The sequence below is a fragment of the Diospyros lotus genome, chromosome 8, assembly GCF_014633365.1.
Source record: "Diospyros lotus cultivar Yz01 chromosome 8, ASM1463336v1, whole genome shotgun sequence".
Lineage (NCBI taxonomy): Eukaryota > Viridiplantae > Streptophyta > Magnoliopsida > Ericales > Ebenaceae > Diospyros > Diospyros lotus.
In genome coordinates this window covers 2,685,113-2,705,639 of record NC_068345.1, presented here as the reverse complement: position 1 = coordinate 2,705,639, position 20,527 = coordinate 2,685,113, and the positions used below count along the sequence as shown (strand labels likewise).

Genomic DNA, 20,527 nt, shown 5'->3' with positions numbered 1-20,527 from the left:
CGATGAATGAATGAAGAAATGGCAGAGGCGATGAGGGAAGGAAGAAATGGCAAAGGGCGGTGGCTGTGGCGGGCGTGGACGGCGGATCTGGGCGTGGCGGTGGCGGGCGTGGATGATGGATCTGGATGAGGCGGTGAAGGAAGGAAGAAATGGCAGAGGCGGTTGCGGAAGGAAGAAAAGGCAAAGGTGGTGGCGGAATGAAGAAATGGCAGAGGGCGATGGCGATGGCAATGGCGTGGACGGCGGATCTGGGCGTGGCGGTGGCGGGCGTGGATGGCAGTGGCGACCGAGCTTGAAGAGAAAGCGAAGGGAGATGAGAGTTGGAAGAGAAGAGGCCGAGCTTGAAGAGAAGGAGAAGAGAGAAGAGAGCTGGAAGAGAAGAGGACCGAGAGGCGTTTTCTGTGTTTTGGAATTTTTCGCTGGTTTTCACTGAAAACGGCCAAAACGCGATTTTGCTGTTTTGAGTTTTGTGTGTAAATTTTTTTTGTGTTTTGAAAAATACATTTTTGAGAATGGGTAAGTAAACGCATTTTGGGTGTTTTGAAAAATCGAAAACAGAAAACGGCTCGAAAACAACAAAGAGAATAGGCCCTAAGGCTTTGTGCAAGATTGCCTCCATTTGGAAATAGAAATTAAGGTTTTTTTTGTCTGTTTCCTTCAGTGTATCTCTAAGTTGTTGAACCCCCCCTTGAATTTGTCCATATGGGTCTGACAATGGCTCTCAACCACTAGCAATTTTTTTTATAGAAAGTAATGTTTCTTCCAGTGTATCACAAATCAATATTTTGTACTTAGTCAAACCTGAACCCAAACAAAAATCCATCGAGAAAACAACGCCCAAGGCTCAACGCTGGCTGCTAGTAATCTACTAGACAGCTGGACTAAAGGGTCAAAATTTGATGTGCATGCGGCTATGATTTCTTGTGTCTGAAGGGGCAGGTCAAGATTTGGGCGGCTGTTGTTGTGAAATTCCTGCCTCGTTCTCAAACGTGCCTTCATGCTTTGGTTATGTCTCCGATCCAACTTTCCCATAAGAGATAGACTCCTATTTTTTGATATTGATCGAGCTTGTCCTCTTGAGTAAGGAGCGGAGGAAACTGTGCAGCATTTATTCTTCCATTGCCATATTAGCTCGACAGTTTGGGCGTATATTAAGATTTGGTTAGGCATCTCCAGATCCATTTCTACGATTCCTAGTGCTCTCAAGTGAATGAAAAAGGAAGCCAGAGATTCCTCTTGGTTAAGCAAGACAAAGAAGATTGCTCTTGATAGCATAATTTATCAGTTTTGGGCAGCCCGAAACTGTTTAATTTAAGATTAAAATCTTTATATATAAAATAATGTTTATTATGTATCCCTATATTTTAATATAATTTAAAGCTCTTGCTTTAGGTTTGTAGCCTTTGAATTCTCTCCATATTTCTCTGGGTATGTCCAGTATGTTCAGTGACTATTTGTACATTTTGAACTTATATACATATTTATCGATTTGACCAAAAAAAGAAATACATCCGAGAGAAACTCAACTCAAACGGGGTATTATGGACAAAAGCCACCCTAAAAAGTACAGGCCACTTCAAGCGTTGAAGTCAGGAATGGGTGAAATTAGAACAGGCCATTGATTTGATGGAGAGTTTTATTTAGTTATCCTGCTAGAAATAATTTTAATTTTATGTTTAAACGTTTGAGAAGAAAATAATTATTTAGAACATTTTATAAGAGTTAACACGGATCCAGTTCATGGCACAAAACTGGCCAGCGAAAAACGAATGGAATTTTTCATGAACCGTGGCCGGATTGCCAAACCTGTTGAATCGGTTAAGGTTTTATTGTTTATTTTATTTTATTTTTAAATATAAAAAATTTAATATATATCTTCTAGTTGAATACTATCTATTATCTTGTTAACACATAAATAGCTTTGCTGATTTTTGTTGAATACCATCCATCATAATATACTGCAAATCCATTCAGACTTGGTACCTTACTAAGCTGCCTTCTAAAATTAATATATATATATATATATTTTATGAACCAAGTATTCGAGCTTCGCCTGAAACCGACTAATCCTAGAAAGAGCGACTTTCTCCCCTTATTGAAGAGCGACTTTCTCCCCTTATTTGCCTTAGGATTAAATTTAAATACGATCACAATCTATACACACTTCAAGTGAACTTTCAAAAAACTACCCTTCCTGTAAATCCTACCTTTACCATGTGCAGACAAGACCCCAAGAAGAGTGATACAGTGCACCATAACCATGCTTCTTCGTGAGTGACTTGCCTTCTAACTTTACGTTCTAACTTTATTGTTACCTTTCAACTAATACTGTCTTTCAATAATAATTCCATCTTCTAAGACGCCACAAGATACTAACCTTTGATACTCCTGTTATTCTCCTTCTGTTTTATCACTGTGCCACACGCAGGCCTTCTAATATTTACTCCTCCATATAGTGGGCTCAATTGGAGAACCCCTAGAGTAGGAGTTCAAACATATCACTACCACAATAGAGCGGGCATTGTAATGTAAACAGACAAGATTAGGTTTTACTTCTCAATTTGAGAAAGGCCTTGCTAAATCTTTTTTGTCAAGCGGAGAGTTGGAGCAGTCCAAAGATCAATAATACCATGAGATTTAAGCATAAACAGGAACAGAATTCACGATGCAGCAAATAAATAGTCTTTATTTCCCCGAATGATAAGAAGTTCAGAGATACAAGTTGTAGATTCAGCACAAAGACAATCCAACAAGAAATTATAGTCAATAACCTACCTTAAAATTTTGTGCAAACACGTTAGAGGGAAAGCAAAGTAAAGAGAGAAGGATTCAAGTAATTGGCCTATAAAAGCAAATCAAGCAATGCCTGCATATGTTAAAGCGAACTCCAGTGAAAGAATAAACAGTGCTTATTTCGCTGATGGAATTGAAACATACCGAATACTATTGGATGGATTACCATTAATGCAAACTCGATTGAAATTTCCAGTAACAAATAATCACTACAAATTGCATATGATATAAGGTACTAGAAAAATCCAAGTGTAAATTGACCAGAGGCATCAAAATCTACATGAAGCTCAAAAGTTATATGGCAACAGGAAGGACAAAGAAATGGATGCAACTGGAAAAAAAAATACCTTTTCAGAGCAATGCAAATGACTATTTGAGACAGAAAACATAAAAAATCAGGATCTGCAGCACGTGCTGGAAGCAAATGAAACAATGAACAGCTACTGCAGCCAGCTGCACCACAGCTACCATTATCAAGCATCACTTATCAACACGAAAAATAGTAAGACCAGGTTCAACAGTTATCAGCAAGAGGTGCAGCAACAACCGATGTATGAGGGATCGGCTATCACTTCATATCTACAATCACGACCTCACGTGCTGTAACAATATGCAACTAGCATCAGCTTAAGAGCATAAGACTGTTGCATGTGCCAAATTGTATTTCACACATCCTACAGTAATAGGGTAATAATTAACAGCCAAGTCTGAATGTTGTGGGGACTAACCAAACAACAAAATAATAATATCCAACCATTTCAGTCATGTCCAACCTTATGGTACAATATCCCGCCAAGCAAAGGTTATAATATTATGATCGGCAATACAGTCTATCCGGTCCAGCAGTTTAGCTGCATCAGCTACATGTTAAGGCATGTGAACAGCAACCATCTTGTAAGCCATAACAGCTACTACAACTGCCTTCCGGACCCAAAATTTGCAAGTCAGCAAAAATAAGAAGCGACAGTCCAAGTCAAAAGTCAAAATCCCAATGAGGCTTTAATAGCATGCAAGTTTAACCCTTACCACCGATGACAGCATCACAGAAAATTCATAAACACATTGTACTTTGCAACCGCAAAAAATGATATCAACCAACCGCAAAGTAAAGACAGCATCAACAGCTGCTACATCATCGCCCAGTAATCCACATTCACTCTTCTCGAACACAATATAGACAGCCAGTACATGGTCCATCACAAGGAAAAAAATGTTATCTGAGTTGATTCTACCAGCAAGCATACAAAATGAGATGGCAAGAGCAAAGCAATATCACACAGTTACCCCATAAAGATAGTGCAATAGTATCATCAAAGTTAAGCAGGCATCAAGTACAACATCAAAGCAAACAACCTTAAAGATCAGCCAGGGGAAATCAGTTCTAGCATCCAATAACTTTATAATAACAGTCAAAATCCCAAGATATTCTCTCCAGAACAGTTGCAACTAAACACAGTACGATGAGCAGGAACTCTAGCTGAGGATCCACCATATCATATGTCTGCTCCTTTACTCCTACAACACAGAAATTGCAATTACCAGTTAAGTAACAAACTTCTGGATGTACTTGACCATATTAGGGAGATTTATTACTCACATCAGCATCAGAACGTGGAGAGGGGCTCCGGGAATCAGCAGGTCTGCCTTGCGGCGAAATATCTTTGGGACTATGTGAACGTTCTTCACCATTGCGAGAATCAGGACTCCGATTCCTAGATGGAGGTGTCCTACGTGGAGAGGGGCTCCTCTGAGGACTGGGGCTACGACGAGCAGGGGAGGCACTTCAGAGTACACACAAGGCATCAGACAATAGCTCTTAAAAACACAGCATCAAAGCAATATGAGAAACAAGATACCTTCCATAAGACCGACTTGGACTGCGCCTCTCATCATCATACCTCGCTCTCCCACGGTCTTTGCGATAATCAGGACTTACACTGCGGCTCCTACTCCGATGACGATAATCTCTTTCCCTTCCACGCTGCCGGTCACGGTCATACTTACCCCTACTTCTGCTGCGACTTCTCCTCCTGTAATCTTTGTCTTTGTATTCATCCCTATACCTGAAAGGATCTCAAAGAAAAAGACATATGATATAAAAACATGATTGTATCATGTAAATGTATAAAATACTCCAGTATATGTTATTAAAAATATCCAAAAAAGAAATGCATATAACAGAATAGCAAATAGATTAGAAAATGAGGTACCATTCACCCTGCATAGTAATAGCAAAAGTACATCAAACCCCTTTTAACTTCAACAAATCATACATTTTAAAACTGTAAAGTTCACAGTAAACTCAAATTGCCAATAAGGTTTAACAAATCAAATGAATCAACATATCCATTCTAATTTTCACGTCTGGTTCTTCTCATTTCAAATATTTCCATTTCAGCACTCGTAACTGATCTCACTATGTATATTCTCTACCATCATTGTAAAACCCAACCAAATTCCCAAGTCAATTTCATATTGATACATAAATAATTTCCTTTGGACATTACAATAGTCACCCACTGTCACCTTTTCCACCAGCCCACAAGCCCCCTGAAGGTCCAATTAAGTCCTGTGTCTTTATTCAATGAAGCTATGATGATATATTACTCAGAGAAGCTCCATTTACCCCTCACAGGTCCAAATTTTATAGCCTGAAATCATCATTGTGGAATAGAAAACTCCAATTCAATCCCCAAGGACCTATGCCTATCACAATTTAAGAAACTTCAGACATTACAGATTTCTGATGCGCTGCTCCATGGAAGGGACAATGTTGGTAATGGCAGGAGCAATGGTCCGATGTAAAGATTGCCAGCTAGGTACTTGTATCCTAAACTTACTGGTATAGATACAAGTAGGACAATCTGAAACAAGTGTCAAACACAGCATTTGGCATGTCTTAGTTTTTTTTAATCCTAAATTGCTTTACCTTGAAATTAATGCTTATAAAAGCACTTTCATACAGGTGATTCTCACAACAGCAAAAAAATTACAGCAATGTCAGACAAGCACATTATCTAGAGAACACCAAAATAGAAATTGAAAAGGGGAAGCCAATTTTCAATTTTCTTGTTGACTAGATATAGAGAAAAAGCAATTTAGGAATAAAAAAAAAAAACTATGTGCCCTCCCTTGATGGGGCAATCAAGTGGGAATGGGGACATTTGTTAAGACAGCAATAGAAACCTAGATGAGGAAGGGTGGGCTGTGAACTGAGACCAAAACCAGGGTTACAAGGCTACTTGCAGTAATAGGTGCTTTTTTTCACAACAAATGTGTTGTCCATCTTCAATTTGAATCCTGGTACATGCAAAAAAATATAATTCAAGTGTATCCGACACGTGCTGGAAGCACCCGTATTACAAGTTCTTCACAACTTTCAGGGAGATAAAGACTTAAACACTCCAAGTTCAATGTTTTCCCAGTGGAACTTCACTGCATAAAGATAAAGATGACAAAACTGAAATATCCAACACTAATGAAATTAAGATCGGAAAAAAGAGGAATCACTCTTCCCTACATACCTATCAGGATCACAGTACACTAGGGGCAGTGCTATGGGGTTGGGGACAAGGTACCTAAATATCTCATTATGATGGACAACACGAAAGGATAGGCTTAATCAATAGTCTACTTGGGGTCGTGGTATGTTTTGAACATTTACATGGGTGTACTAAATTTATACCAACCAAATTATATATGCCGTTTCTTAATAAAAGTTGATACTTCTATTGATGTTCTAAAATTATCCTTGTGATCTTTGTCCTCAATGTTTGTGTTGTGGTCATCGAGTTCTTTTTGTATGCTATCATAATTTTTTTTTAATTAATTGCACTAAAATTAACATTTTTTAGCAAAAGAGTTGCTCAAAACTTGTCCACAGTAACAACTCATTAATGTAATTGAAAAAAACTTGCTTATTATAATAGCAAAAATTACAGAAGTTCTCAATTCTTGCTATAATAGGTAATTACAAAAAAATTGCTTCAAGATAATAGCAGTTATTTGTTCCCTATTCACTTTCTTTTGGTTCTCTTTTGCAACTAATAAATGCAATTTGAAATTTCCGTGTTGTGTCATGAAGCAAATCTTTTACCTATTAAAGCAAGAATTGGAAAAGAAAGTGAACAGGAAACCAGTGACAGAGAAGAATCATTAAACAAAAACAGAAATTGCAAGAATTACAGAATAGTCGCCGAAGGTAGTTGCCTGCCTCCAACGACACTGTCTGTGAAAACAAGTAGCCGGAGGTACTGCACATGTGCCCGCACATGCAACTTGTTTACCAGCGCATGAGGTCAAAAGCAAACAGTTGCCAGCACAGGAAGTGTCCGACAAACCTCCAGCCACCACCCACAAGTTTGCCTCTCTCCAATCTATGTGAATATGCTTCCATATTGACCCGGAAAAAAAAAGAAAAGAAAAGAAAAGATTCTACAATGACAAATCAACCTAAAACCTTTCAAAAGTCAAGCTGAAACTCTGGATCGCCACTTTCAGCAAAGTTTAGTTTGCAATCCAGAGTGACCCAGGTCATTTTCAACCCATAAATTGGGACGTTCAACTCAATTCACAGTTGCAGGGGTGGTACTGCAACCCTGACATCTATCTGAGAACCAATCTCTCTCAGTACGAGATACTTTTTGACAGCTATAATTGTGCTGTAAACTATTATGTAGGCTTTTCCCACCGTACTATGAGATATCCATGGAATAATTATGGAGGGCCAAGACCATGCTAGAAATGTTCAGATGATGGCTACTTTTGGTGTAGTAGTCATCTATAATACTCAGCAGTATGGATAAATCAATACTAAGTAGTTACAGCAGTGTTGGACCACTGGGATGGGATCTAGACCCCCAATAGAAAATAAGTGATGAAAGCAAAATTTTCCATACCTTGGTCGAGGACTCCGGCTTCTTGACCTACCTTTTGACCTTGATACGGGCTCTAGTATTCTCCCTTTATGACTGAAAACAAAGCCGTGGAAGTTGGTCAAACAGTTGCAACAAGAAAAAAATAGTCAAGCAAAAACTAAAATTCCAGAAACATTTAATATTGGGCTAGAGGATGCTAATGAGAATCTTCCATATCACAAAAAACATAAACATACACGCCAGAAAAAATAGCACATAGGATAAGAATCAATCCCATGCTGAGTAGGCTGTTAATGAAATCAATAAATCCACTACAACATGATCCTTGCCAAATTAAAATACATATTAATGGATTAGTGCAAAATGTTTAGCAACTAGAACCATGTCCCAAAAATCAAGTAAAAACAAAACAATTCCACGATTTCAATCAAGAAATAAAACAACACAGCAGAATAGGATACTCACATTCGTTCAGCATTAGGTCCATACTTAGCAAATTGAACCATTATCTCTCTGCCATCAACAACTCTCCCTGACAAAGTAATATAAACGCCACTTCACAACTTCAGAACTTACCAAACGAGTACTTCCGGTTACAAAAGGGGATAGCAATGTTTTCAGACTCCGAATTACAAGTCGAGAACTCACCATCTAGCTTTTCGACCGCCTTCTGAGCTTCGTCGGCATACTTGTACCGAACAAACGCAAAACCACGCGAATCACCAGTCCTAAATTTAATGCATCACACGATAGCCAACTCTTCAGGACAAGTGCAACAAACTCATTAAAAAAATTGTGCAAACATTTAAATACGCGTTCGAGCGAGAGAAAATTAAACCTCCGGTCTCTCGGGATGAAGACATCGACCACCTTGCCATACTTCTCGAAGAGGGGGAACAAATCATCTGCAGTGGTTCCTATTCATGAAAACAAAAGAAATTCAGACACTAGAAAAATCGAGAAAACAATCAACGCAAAATGAAACTAAAGGTTCTGAAGGATATTACGGAAAGTGATGTTGAGAACGAGGAGCGAATAGGTGTCTCTGATGTCTGGAGGACCAGATCTTCCGAAGTGCGACATCTTCTCCAGATTCTTCCTCTCAGCGAGCGAGAGAGAGACAGAGGGCCGGCTAGGGTTTGGGCTAGGGTTGAGAAATAGGAACTCAAGTTGGGGATATATCTTGTTATAAGGAATGCTCTTCCTTTGCCCTTAAGTTAATTAACAGATTTCCAGTTTTGCCCCTTGTCACCGTCTTTTTAAGTGGACAAAATTCTAGTTTAGCCCTTTCAATTTGGAAAAATGTCACTGCGGAATAGATAACATATTGGATTCAAGAATAAAAAAGAAAATTTTGAATTTATTAGAATACATTTGAAAAGCATTTTGTTTTAAGAAATTCCATTTAGGTCTAATGGAATGGGCAGAACGACTATATGGTTTAGGCATAAGTCAAACTCCTTTAAAAGATTTTGTATTGATTCAATTTTCAAATTGAATAATAAGATCTTTTTGAAAACTATATAAATAGATTAAAACGGTTTTCTTATGTTATTTTTATTTTGGCTAAAGTAAGACAAAACTTATTCTTTTTTAATGGCTCTCTTTTGTTTTTTCGCATATCTATTTTGTCTTTCGTGCAAAATCTAGCATTTCAATCTCGATATATTATCCATATAAACTTTTATATAAAGCAATGTTTGAAAAGCCCTAACCCCAAACACTAGGTATATTCCAATAAATTTTGAATTTTTCATATTCTTAGAAATAAAAAATTATATAAAATAAAAAACATAAAAGTAAATTGGAAAGAATACCTTTGAAAATTGGTGAAATTGCAAAATATCTTTGATAGTTTGATAAATAAGAATAACCACCTCTACTATTAAATAAAGAGGTAAAATAATTAATTTATTTTCACGTTCTCTTATTTTTTATTTAATTGAAAAATAAAAATAAAAATAAAATAACAAAATAATCCATGTTAGCATAGAACACACTGAGATCATAGTCACCTAAAGATGAATATAGTAGTTTTCATGCCAACGTACGATAAATCCAAAAGCTAGAAAAAAAAAAGAAATAGGAAATAGGAAAAAAAATAAAAACTTACCAACAATCTAGTTCAAACCTAGATGATATGAGTTTGATGGAATCCATGCATATACGGTGACCATATATAGATAGAAAAAGAAAGAGAAAAAAATAAAAATATATAATTGAATTCCATAATGCCTTGATGGGATTAAGCATTTGGATTGTATGGACATTTTTTTACCTTGATAATATAAACAAATCTAACAATTCTCTCCTTTCTCAAATTATTTTTATTTTTTTATCTCATTTAAAATAATTGTTTTTAAAAATTTTGATATATTACTTGGATATACTATTTGTAATTAAAATATCTTTTATGTAATCTAAAAATATTATTATTCACAACCAAAAGATATATATTTGTATAATAATTAGAATCTATTTGATTAAAGGGGCAAATTATTTTTTTGATAATTAATTTACGTTAATTTAACATACCAAATACGGGGTTGGCATAACACTCTAGGTTATACCTTTTTTATTAATGTAGTAGTTGTTAATCAAGATATAGATCGAAAAAGATAAAATATGGAACGCATTTAAAACTTTTGTCCTTTTTAATGTATTTATTAAACTTATCTGATAACTCTTGAAAAATAAGTCACATAACTTTTTATCTGACATTTTTCAGATATGTTTATCTCTCCGCTTCCAAATAAACATATTTTATACCTTACAGATAATAAAAAATATAACATGTCTTCCAATGTACGTATTTCAAAAAATTTAATAAATAATTTAATAAAAATTTTATGATACTTTCCAAACTTATCTTAATCATTCTATATCTTGGTTTAAAAAATATTTTAATATTATTTTGATACAATATTATTTTATTTATTTTAACAAACACTACCTAAACTTGAAACAATATTATTTAATTTTATCACTCTTTTATCCCATGATTAACTTTATCTCGTTAGTATTTAATTTGGATAGCAAACGAACCATTATAGTCTAATGATAATGCTTATCAAGTATATTGTTCTTTCTACTTGGCTCTAGCCATTTGCAAAAAGATTATATATGGTTTAGATTAAAAAAATCATAACAAACAAACATTAGAACACTATTAACCAAATGATTGCAAAACACTAAGGATGCTTTAGATTAATCAAGAACAACTAAACATAGCAAAATCCCTTAATTAAAAATCACAATAAATTATTTATCTACAACAAAACACTGTCAACTTTGCTTGTTCAATAAGTACTATATCTCTTCCACTTCAAATCTTGGTAGAATTCAATATATGTGAACACTTGAAAATGTGGTGAAAAAAAAAGATATATTCGACTTTTTAATCTCACTTTTACTTTTTTTTTCTCTCTCAGTTCAAGCCTTGGTAGTCGTGCAACATTAGAAGAAAGAAAATAATTTTTTTTCTTCTTTTCTTTTTGATAATTAGCTACAATTATATAATTTATATATATTTTCTTAGAACATACGGGATGAAAGGAGTTTGTTGTATCTTGGGAGGAGAACACCATAATATCTGGTTCAAGAAGAGGCATTTCTACTCTTAGAACAGTGCATCAGCATAAACAATTTGACCCTTCTATAAACAAAGTCATATATAGTAACCAATCATTAATTCTTGATACCATTAAAAAAAAAATTGATGGTTGGCTAATGCAAGCCTCTTTATATTTGAAAAAGTTTAATCAATTTGACACTTCCTGAAATATAAAATAAAATATGATAAAATTATTTAAAAATAATTTTTTTCTTTACGAAAAAACTTTTCGTTATCAATCAAACAACATAACATGGAAAGAAAGACCATTAATAATTATAAAGATGGAAGCAACTTTGCCTTATATTTATAACAGAAAACTAAAATTTCCCATGATTTTGTAATCTATATATCTATCTCTCTATATATATTAAGGCTGATTCTAACATCTTGATGAATATTTCACTTTTCTAATTTTATAGTAATAAGTGAATATTATAGATTTTTCCTAAATTAGTATTAGATTTTTCTAATTTTATGGTGATTTATAGATTTTTAAATTATTTGTAATTTAATCACTATTATTTTATTAATTAACTATATGTACATCCTTTGAATGTAGTTAGGTGCACACATTAAATCTATCTAATCTAATCTAATAATATTATTAAACTTAATAATTTTTTATTCCACTTAAACTTTACACATCCAATAAATATTTCGTATTCATAAATATTTATTATTATTAAAGTAAGCTGCTATAACCATTTGAATGATTTATACAAAGTATACCACCACCTGCTTAATCACCTCCCACATATTCTCAAGCCTAGACTTTTGCCACAACTCTTTCGTTTCTTTTGAACAATTTTTTCTCCAATTTTCTTGATTTCTTAGTGCAGAATAACTATATGTAAATAATAAACCTGTATTCACTCAGACCACCATACGTGAATAACAAACCTGGGGTCATTCAAGTCACGCAAATATAAGTAACAATGTTATCATTTGTTAGAACATATTTTATTATTCATCTATGAGACAAGACAGAGCTCAGTGTATTGATCCAAATATAAGAAACCTGGACATAACTCATTTGGATTCTAAGAGTTGGTGTAAATTGATCCTTCACGTTTTGCATAAGATGATAACATAATCTGTAAAAAATCATATGTTCTGTTAAACAAAATTATACTTTTTTCCATGAAGATTTAAGGATACATGGCTGCAAGAGAACAACATATATAGAGCAGTTTATATATATAGATAAATAGAAAATACTATATAATGATCCAACCATTTATTTCTGATAGTTTTTCACCAATTTTTTTTAATGTGAATAACCTGGTTATATAAAAATAAAAATATACCACCAGCATAAAATCCACAACATTTGGAATTTAGCCTAACTCATTTGTTTTATTGTTTTCCTTCATTTTTATTCTACAATCTTCTTGGGCCATCTAATGTTTGTGTTTCGTTATTCTTTAAAAAAAAAAAATACATAGACAATTATTTAATTAGAATTTAACCTAATTGATTTGTGTTATGCGATTACGGTTTGTATACATGAAGAAAATGAAGAGCTATCCGGGTAAACGAGCTGAAGCCGCTGCAAATGCAAAGAAGAAAATGATGACGATGGCCCCATGGGCGTAGTACGGTTGATTTTTAGGTAACAAATTGTATTTAAGAATGCAGATTCGAGTCATGACAGTCACAAAGTAAGAATTTCACCATTTTGTGAGGGTGAGTGCAATTTTGTTCACCCCCTTTAACGGGGTGAACATAACTTCCAGCACTTTGAGGGTTAAAAATAACAGAGGGGTAGTATTTTGATTTGCACTTGGGGCTGTCCTTTTATTACTTTTAACCCCAAAGTGCTAGGGGTTATGTTCAACCCCGTTAAAGGGGTTGAACAAAATCGCACTCTGTAGGAGTGGCTCCTTGTGGGTACCATACATTGTGTCTCTTATTCGGTGCACTGTAGTGTATCATGATTAACCTTTCTCACGTGTGTGAAGCAGTGTGTAAGGGGCTCTTAAGATGAATGATTTTACCTTTTGCACTCAAGAGTAAGGACGTTGGTATGAAACTGAGAATATATTATAAAAGTATTTTTACATTGGTCCTAGATATCCATTCCTTGATAGAAAGGATTATATATAGATTTCTACCAAAGGAGAAATTCAAGCGTGATAAAGAAGGCTACGAAATTGATATTAGTTGCTAAGAAGAAGAAATTCAATGCATTAATCTCATGCCTAGAATATGTATCAAATGCTAGGGAAACAAATGTGGGTTCCCGTATAAGTGTACAAATACTACAAATCGAAAAAGCTCTAGACTCTCCAGTTGCATCAGATTGCCCATTAGTGTTCAGTCGTTTCAATATGGTATTTGAAGATGCATAATCATATTTGTTCCAAATTGATAAGAATTGTTTATTGAATTTACTTTTACCAAACATTCTATTTTTTGTTTGTTTAGAAATAAGTATTGCTAAATTTTGTCATACAGTCGTTGTTAGCTCCCGAATTTTCCCGCTAGCATAAGAAATTCGAGAAAAATGTCCATTCAAAATGCATACAGATGCAAAAATACTCAAAATTGTCAAAAATTTCTTTTCATTTTCATATTTACTCTTTATCAATAGGAGCCATAAAAAAAAAATATTTACATCATTATCATCTCGGGTTTACCACTCATATATTTTCAAAATAAAAGGGCACTATGACTTAAAATACAAAATAAAACCCTCTACTCATGCTTTCAAAATTACACTTACAGATCTTGAGGCTGAAACATCTCTATACACAGCTAACTAGAACTTATCCCAAATATCTATCTTCCTCTTTTCTGGAATGACAAACGAAACAAAATGAGCCACAAGGCTTAGCAAGTATATGGCAAATGGAATCATCAATAGATCGATATATGAAGGCATGAATAACTTAGAACCAAAAGAAAATCGCTACATGACATATAGACATCGACTAAGTTCATGCCTTTTACGTTTGACAACAACAACCTCACAGAAATACCATTTCTTACTTCTTTTTTTTTTTTTATCAAAACACATTTTTCAAGGTGAGCCATAAGGCTCGGCAAGTGTATAGAAACGACGAAAAATGGGTATGATTGGACTTTCTCTGAACATCATGCATATCATGCTGTATATAGAAACACACGCCAGTCTCATATACATAAACAACATTCAATTCATGTCATGGGGTTATATAACACGATACATAGCCATAACATAAATGCATAGATGCACACATAGGGTTCTTAGGGCCTACATAAAATGCAGACACTAGCAATTGGCTAGTACACCAGTGTCCCCGGTTCAGTACCCCCAGCCTTTGGCTAGTACACGGTTCCCGGTCCAATACCCCCAGCCTTTAGCTAGTACACGATACCCGATCTAGTACTCCCAACCTTTGGCTAGTACACGGTTCTCAAGTTTAATACCCCTCATGCAATGGCTCTTGTAGTATTAACGTGATGTCAAGACCCCCATAAACCAAATATCGGGCCATACTATGCCCATGTAGGAATTCACACACACGAATGTTTTAATACATATGCTCGCCTAACATACACAAGTTAGCACTCACAGGCCAACTATGTCATGCCAATGCTCACGCTCCCAACAAATACAAAGCATGACCCCCCAATGAATGCAACCCATGACCCAACATCATAATGCGAAACAATATAGTAATACAATGCAATGCACGAAGCCACAAGCAATGTTATAACAAGGGACATTCACACACCCTCAATTTTTGTCCATTAAGATTTTTGGTTATTTCACACAATTCAATATTTAAATAGGTTCTATCACATCAATTAGGGGCAACTATATGATAATATTGATAACTAGATTAAGGTGGAAGTATTCGATTTCCAGAATTAAAGATTGAATGAAATTTTAGGAATATGAGAAAGTTACGAATCAAGTATACCATTTAAAGGAATACCAAAGGCTCAATAGTTGACCAAATGGTTCAAATATTATACCAAATTGAATCTTATCGAGTTAGGGTCGCAATAAAAAAAAAAAAAAAAAAGGGATCTCAATTCCAATATCGGGACAAAAAGTTATGGGCTAAAGAGTACAAGGTGCGCAGTTTGAAATAGAAAGTCAACTTTTGGAATTAGAAAGTCGATTTCTACATCAACTTAGTCTACACAACTGAGAGCTTAACCTACAAAGTCGACTTTTACACAAAACAATCGACTTCTACCCTTACGAAGTCGACTTTGATGATCCTAGAAATGAAAAATACGAGCAACAACACACAAAAACCCTCATGGATGATTTCCTAACCCCCAAGTTGCCGTTTTTTGAAGAAAATATGAGATGAACAAGCCCAACGAGACCAACAACAAGACCCGGCAAGAACTTTAGACAAGTCACAAGAGTTGAGGGAAAAATGAAGAAAATCACACAACCAATACAAAAGTAGTTTTAACAATAAGAATGTGAAGAACAAGAACATATTTTGACATTTCAACCAAAAGAAGGGGAAGACTTGCACAATATAAAAAAAGTGCAAGAGGAACTTGTCTTTGAAGCTTGAACTGAAAGAAAAGAAGAAAAACCTTTCGTTGAAGCCGGAATCCTTACTCATTAAAACTCCAAGTAAGAAGAAAAATGGAAGGAAAAAAAAACAAATAAGAAGAGGGAGAGAGAGTCACGAGAGAGAGATTGGAAATGAGAGAATAAACAAGAAGGCATGGAGAGGTGAGGGGGAAGGAGTGGGCTGCCAACCACCCTCCCCTTGATTTTACCCCTTTGCCTTTTCACATAAAACACACACACATAACACATATCTTTGAACATTTCACATTTCTTATTTCTTATCATTTTTTTTATCAAACCAAATTATGAAAATCCCCTTCTTGCCTTCACCTACACACACACAACAAACAAATATCTAAGCCAATTTTTGTCATTTGTCACATTTCTCATTTTTAGTTAATTATATTGCCCCCTTTTATACACATGGTCCACGCCCAATTCAATGGCCTAATTAAAGAAAATGACCCACTTCCATCTTAGGCCCCAATAGACTTTACAACTTCATTTCACATAAATAAAAACAAAATTTACACTTGGCCTCGACCCAATTTCAAAGCCCACTTCATTAATGAAAACACATAATTTACTTATATATATTTTATCACATAAAAATATTTTTAAAATTAAATTTAATAGAGATAAAATTTTCAATGCTCATGAATAAAATATTTATAAATTTCTAAACCCACTAACAATACGTTACAATCGTACTTCAAATATAGGAAAAAGGCCAACTTGACAAGAAAACGAGGGCAATTATTTGAGAAAGCAATCTGACGCTGGTGCAAATGGGAGAAAGGAAATGATGATGACTATGAAATTTAGAAGAACTTTAAATGGCATTGTAACCATTGGTTGTGGACATAAGTGTATTGGAAAAGTGGATTTTATTGATTCCTCTATGAGGGAGAAGTTCAGATGTGCTAGGAAGGCTAGGAAAATGGTACTGATTTCTAAGAGGCAGAAGAAAAATACGTTATTGTCACATCCAGAATACTTAGCAAATAATAGGGAAAGACTCACGGAGTCCCAAAGAAGTGATAATCCTAAAAAAAGGCTCCAAAATGTGAAAGAAACTATGTTACACAATGCACCACCAATTTTACTTAATAATCCAGGTAATGCAGTTTACCACTTCTATGTTTTGCACCTTTTTTTTTTTTTTTTTTCTTGTTAAAAACTCATTTGTTTTTTTTTTTAGAAATTTGACTTTTTAAATAATTTTTAATGATGTCTTTAATTTTTTCCCACTCATAAGAATATTTTATAGCATGCACCTATCATACATTAATTCAAAGTTGCAACTCCCTCAATTTTTTACCTACATTTTTAAGAAGAAGGTGGAAATTAATTTCAAAAAAAAAAAAGTATTAGTTGCATTAATAGAATATTTACGTTAGAACTAATATAAAGTTTTAATAATTTGCAATATATAACATAATATCATTTGTGATATATTTTCTGTTAATAGTATCAGTAATATATATTTTGTGTGGATTATTGTAGAATTGGAAGTTGAAACTTGGAATTTTGGCCTGCCTGCATGTACATGTGAATATTGTGGTGCTATTTTATGATATGAAGAAAGAACACAAAAGAGAAAAAGTGTTTCTAACCCGAAGTTTTCTATTTGCTGTATGGAAGGAAGCATTCAACTGCCATTACTAAGAGAACTATTGAACTATTTGTTAGGTTCAAATTCAAGGGAAAAAGGGAGCCACCTTTCGACAGTACATAAGACGATACAACGCCATGTTTGCTTTCACCTCAATGGGTGACAAAATTGACACTGCGATTAATCGCAGTAGAGGCCCTTATGTTTTACGACTGAATGGACAAAACTTACACAAAATTGGATCTTTAATGCCGGAAGTTCGAATTAAATCTTGGTTTACAAAGCTTTACATATATGATACCGTAAACGAAACATCGAATAGAATCAAATCTCTCAAGAATAATGAAGATAAGAGAGACATGGATACAAAAATTGTTGATGGCTTGCAAAAGGTATTAATTAGATGATCACAACGTTTTAGCAAAAACGTTTTACGTGGCCAGAGACTTTTAAAAACTGATTCAAAATGCAAGATCCGCCTACGCCTTAAAAGTGGAAGGAAATAAGATGGGCAAGAATACAATCTCCCAACTACTTCTGAACTTGCCGGGCTAATAGTTGGTGATCTCAGGTGACAATTTTGAGCTTGATATAATAATAAAGCATAGAAGTAAGGGACTACAAAGGATTTCCGACCTCCATCCTAGCTTCATGGCACTGAACTATCTATTGCTATTTCCTTATGGTGAAGATGGATATAGGTTAGAAATACTGTTGAAGGGCATAGAAGGCAAGTATTACAAACAGAACATTTTGTCAATGCGAGAGTATTATTTCTTTAGGCTGCAATATAGAGAAAAATAAGGCAAAACACTTTTACAAGCTAGTAAATTTTTGCAGCAATTCATTGTTGATGCTTACATGGCTATCGAGGAAGAAACATTTTGGTTGATGAGAAACAATAAAAAAAAAATTACACAGTGAACTTTATTATGGGCTCATGGATGCTGTATATCGTGGAGATTCTGATTGCAACAAACTAGGAAAACTTGTTGTCCTTCCTTCATCGGATACTGAGAACCAAGATACTATTACAACCCAAAATTCCACGACCATGACCGGCACTATCTCCTAAGAAGCCGAAGACTCCATTAAGGGATGGCAAGCCTGCAAAACACATATCTCTTTAACACATAAACATTTATTTCATTTACAGAAATACTACTATAACATGTATAAAGAAATTAAGGTGTCTTAGGCCCAATAATAAGCACGTACTTACAAAATATTCACAAGTTGCCAATTCGCAACAAGAAGAACTTAAACCTTCATAATATAATTAAAATGCCATTAAGTAATAAAACCTAGCTAGACCCATTGATAATATAATTAAAATTCTAAACACGTCTCAATGGTCCAATTCATTTGGACTTTTTCCACATTTTTGAATTCCATTTGGATGGGTTATCAAATTCTTATTTTCACTTACACTTTATTCCATAAATAAAAAAAAAAATTCAATCCTCAATTAATTAAAGCAAAAATTTTGAGCCCATAATAAAATATCCGAAAACGCTTAAATCCCCTAATGGGTCGTTGCAACCTAAGTGCTCATCGTGAGTAACAAAAATATAGGGTATTTAATTATTTTTGTTTGTGATATTTTTAATTTCTTACCATTTAAACATAGTTTATGCTATTTTCAATTTCTCACCATTCAAACATAATAAACCTTTAAATTTCAACTTTTACCAACAAAAGGCATGTCAATAGTCACACCTTAATTATACACATCCATTTACTATATATGAAAAGATTAATTATTAGGTTAATTTAATAATTAATTATATTAAAAAAATAAAAATATATTTATTTTAGCTACAAAATTAGCGATGCCATTCAATCTCTAAAAATATATTTTTTTAATTTTTTATAACATAGTAATGGAAATTTCGGTCACTAAAATAATTTTTTAATTATTTATTTATTTTTTAAAAAAAAATTTAATATGTTTTAGCTATAGAAATTTCTGTATAGAAATTTTCGTAGTTACAGAAATGTCTGTAGCTAATTTTTTTTAAATTTTGTATATATTTTTTTAATATGTTTTAGTAATGGAAATGTCCGTTGCTAAATGTAATTTTTTTAAATTTAGCAACGAAAATTTCTACGGCTAAAATAAATTTTTATATATATTTTTAATTTTTTAATATATTTTAGCAATAGAAATTTTTATCACTAAATTTAAAAAAAAAATTATATTATTAGCAAAGGAAAAAATTCCATCGCTAATCCGTTGATAAATTGGCGACGGCTCCATCGGTAGAAAAATTTATTGACGAACACTTTAGTGACATATATGTTTCGTCGCTAAATTGATTTAGCGACGAATTTTTGGAATTTAATGACGGAATATTTTTGTCGTTAAAACCTCGAATTCTCGTAATGTATGAAAAGATTGAATGATACATAACTAAAACAACAATTGCATTATACTAAAAACTAAGAGTGTGTTTGATTACACACATTTACCATGAAAAATATGTAATTATTACACATTTTCTATGAAAAACAATCAAACACTCTTAACTTTTTTATAGACAAATATGTATGGTACAAGCATTTAAATTTTCTTTTCATGAAATTCATTTTCCAAGGGGGTGAGATAGTTTTTATTTTCTAGACAATATTACCTAGAATTAAATTCTAGGTAATGCAATCAAACACACCTTAATTAAAAAAAAAAAAAAAATCACACATAACTATAATTGTACTAAATTTATTTTATGTCTATTAAAGTCTTTTTCCAATTGAAAGTATACTATTTATTTTCACAAACTCAATTCAAATCTTACAAAAAAAGAAATCTGCGCATCACGCAGAATAATGCATACTTTGTACAAATACACAATAATATGATATGATTTTTTTGTAAATGATACTGATACATATATTTTGCAAAAAATTCTATTTGTCTCTCAAAATTCCATCTGCATCTTGTAACTGAACTATACACGTTTATTTAAAAAAATGACATGTTTAGATTAATCTTTATTTGATATTAAAAAAATGACATGTTTATTTAATATTAATTATTGATAACTCTCGTGTTATCGTTTAATGTCCAATTAAATTAATCGTTTCCTTCCCCAAGTAAA

General features: G+C 33.6%; 1 protein-coding gene across 5 annotated transcripts; it reads right to left on the bottom strand.

Moving 5' to 3' along the window:
• Positions 1–2,923: 2,923 nt before the first annotated feature.
• Positions 2,924–8,845, bottom strand: LOC127807906 (serine/arginine-rich splicing factor SC35-like). Of its 5 annotated transcripts, none has more exons than XR_008024830.1 (11): positions 8,678–8,845; positions 8,509–8,587; positions 8,319–8,398; positions 8,136–8,202; positions 7,692–7,763; positions 4,650–4,856; positions 4,391–4,574; positions 4,147–4,308; positions 3,820–3,951; positions 3,522–3,714; positions 2,924–3,393 (listed from the first exon to the last, which is right to left on the bottom strand). XR_008024830.1 is itself a non-coding variant. In XM_052346125.1 (8 exons), the coding sequence occupies exons 1-8, from the start codon at positions 8,751–8,753 to the stop codon at positions 4,303–4,305; spliced, it is 771 nt and encodes a 256-aa protein (XP_052202085.1). In that variant the 5' UTR covers positions 8,754–8,845; the 3' UTR covers positions 4,047–4,302. The 5 variants fall into 5 exon arrangements, 1 of the variants encoding a protein (XP_052202085.1); XR_008024828.1 differs by having other exon boundaries at positions 2,924–3,467; positions 3,567–3,714; XR_008024829.1 differs by having other exon boundaries at positions 3,567–3,714.
• Positions 8,846–20,527: the final 11,682 nt, after the last annotated feature.

Coding starts and splice junctions, on each gene's coding strand:
- LOC127807906 (XM_052346125.1), bottom strand. CDS start 8,753: ATGTCGCACTTCGGAAGATCTGGTCCTCCAGACATCAGAGACACCTAT. Junction 8,203..8,318: donor GGCGGTCGAAAAGCTAGATG/GTGAGTTCTCGA, acceptor TTACTTTGTCAG/GGAGAGTTGTTGATGGCAGA. Junction 7,764..8,135: donor GGACCTAATGCTGAACGAAT/GTGAGTATCCTA, acceptor CTTTGTTTTCAG/TCATAAAGGGAGAATACTAG.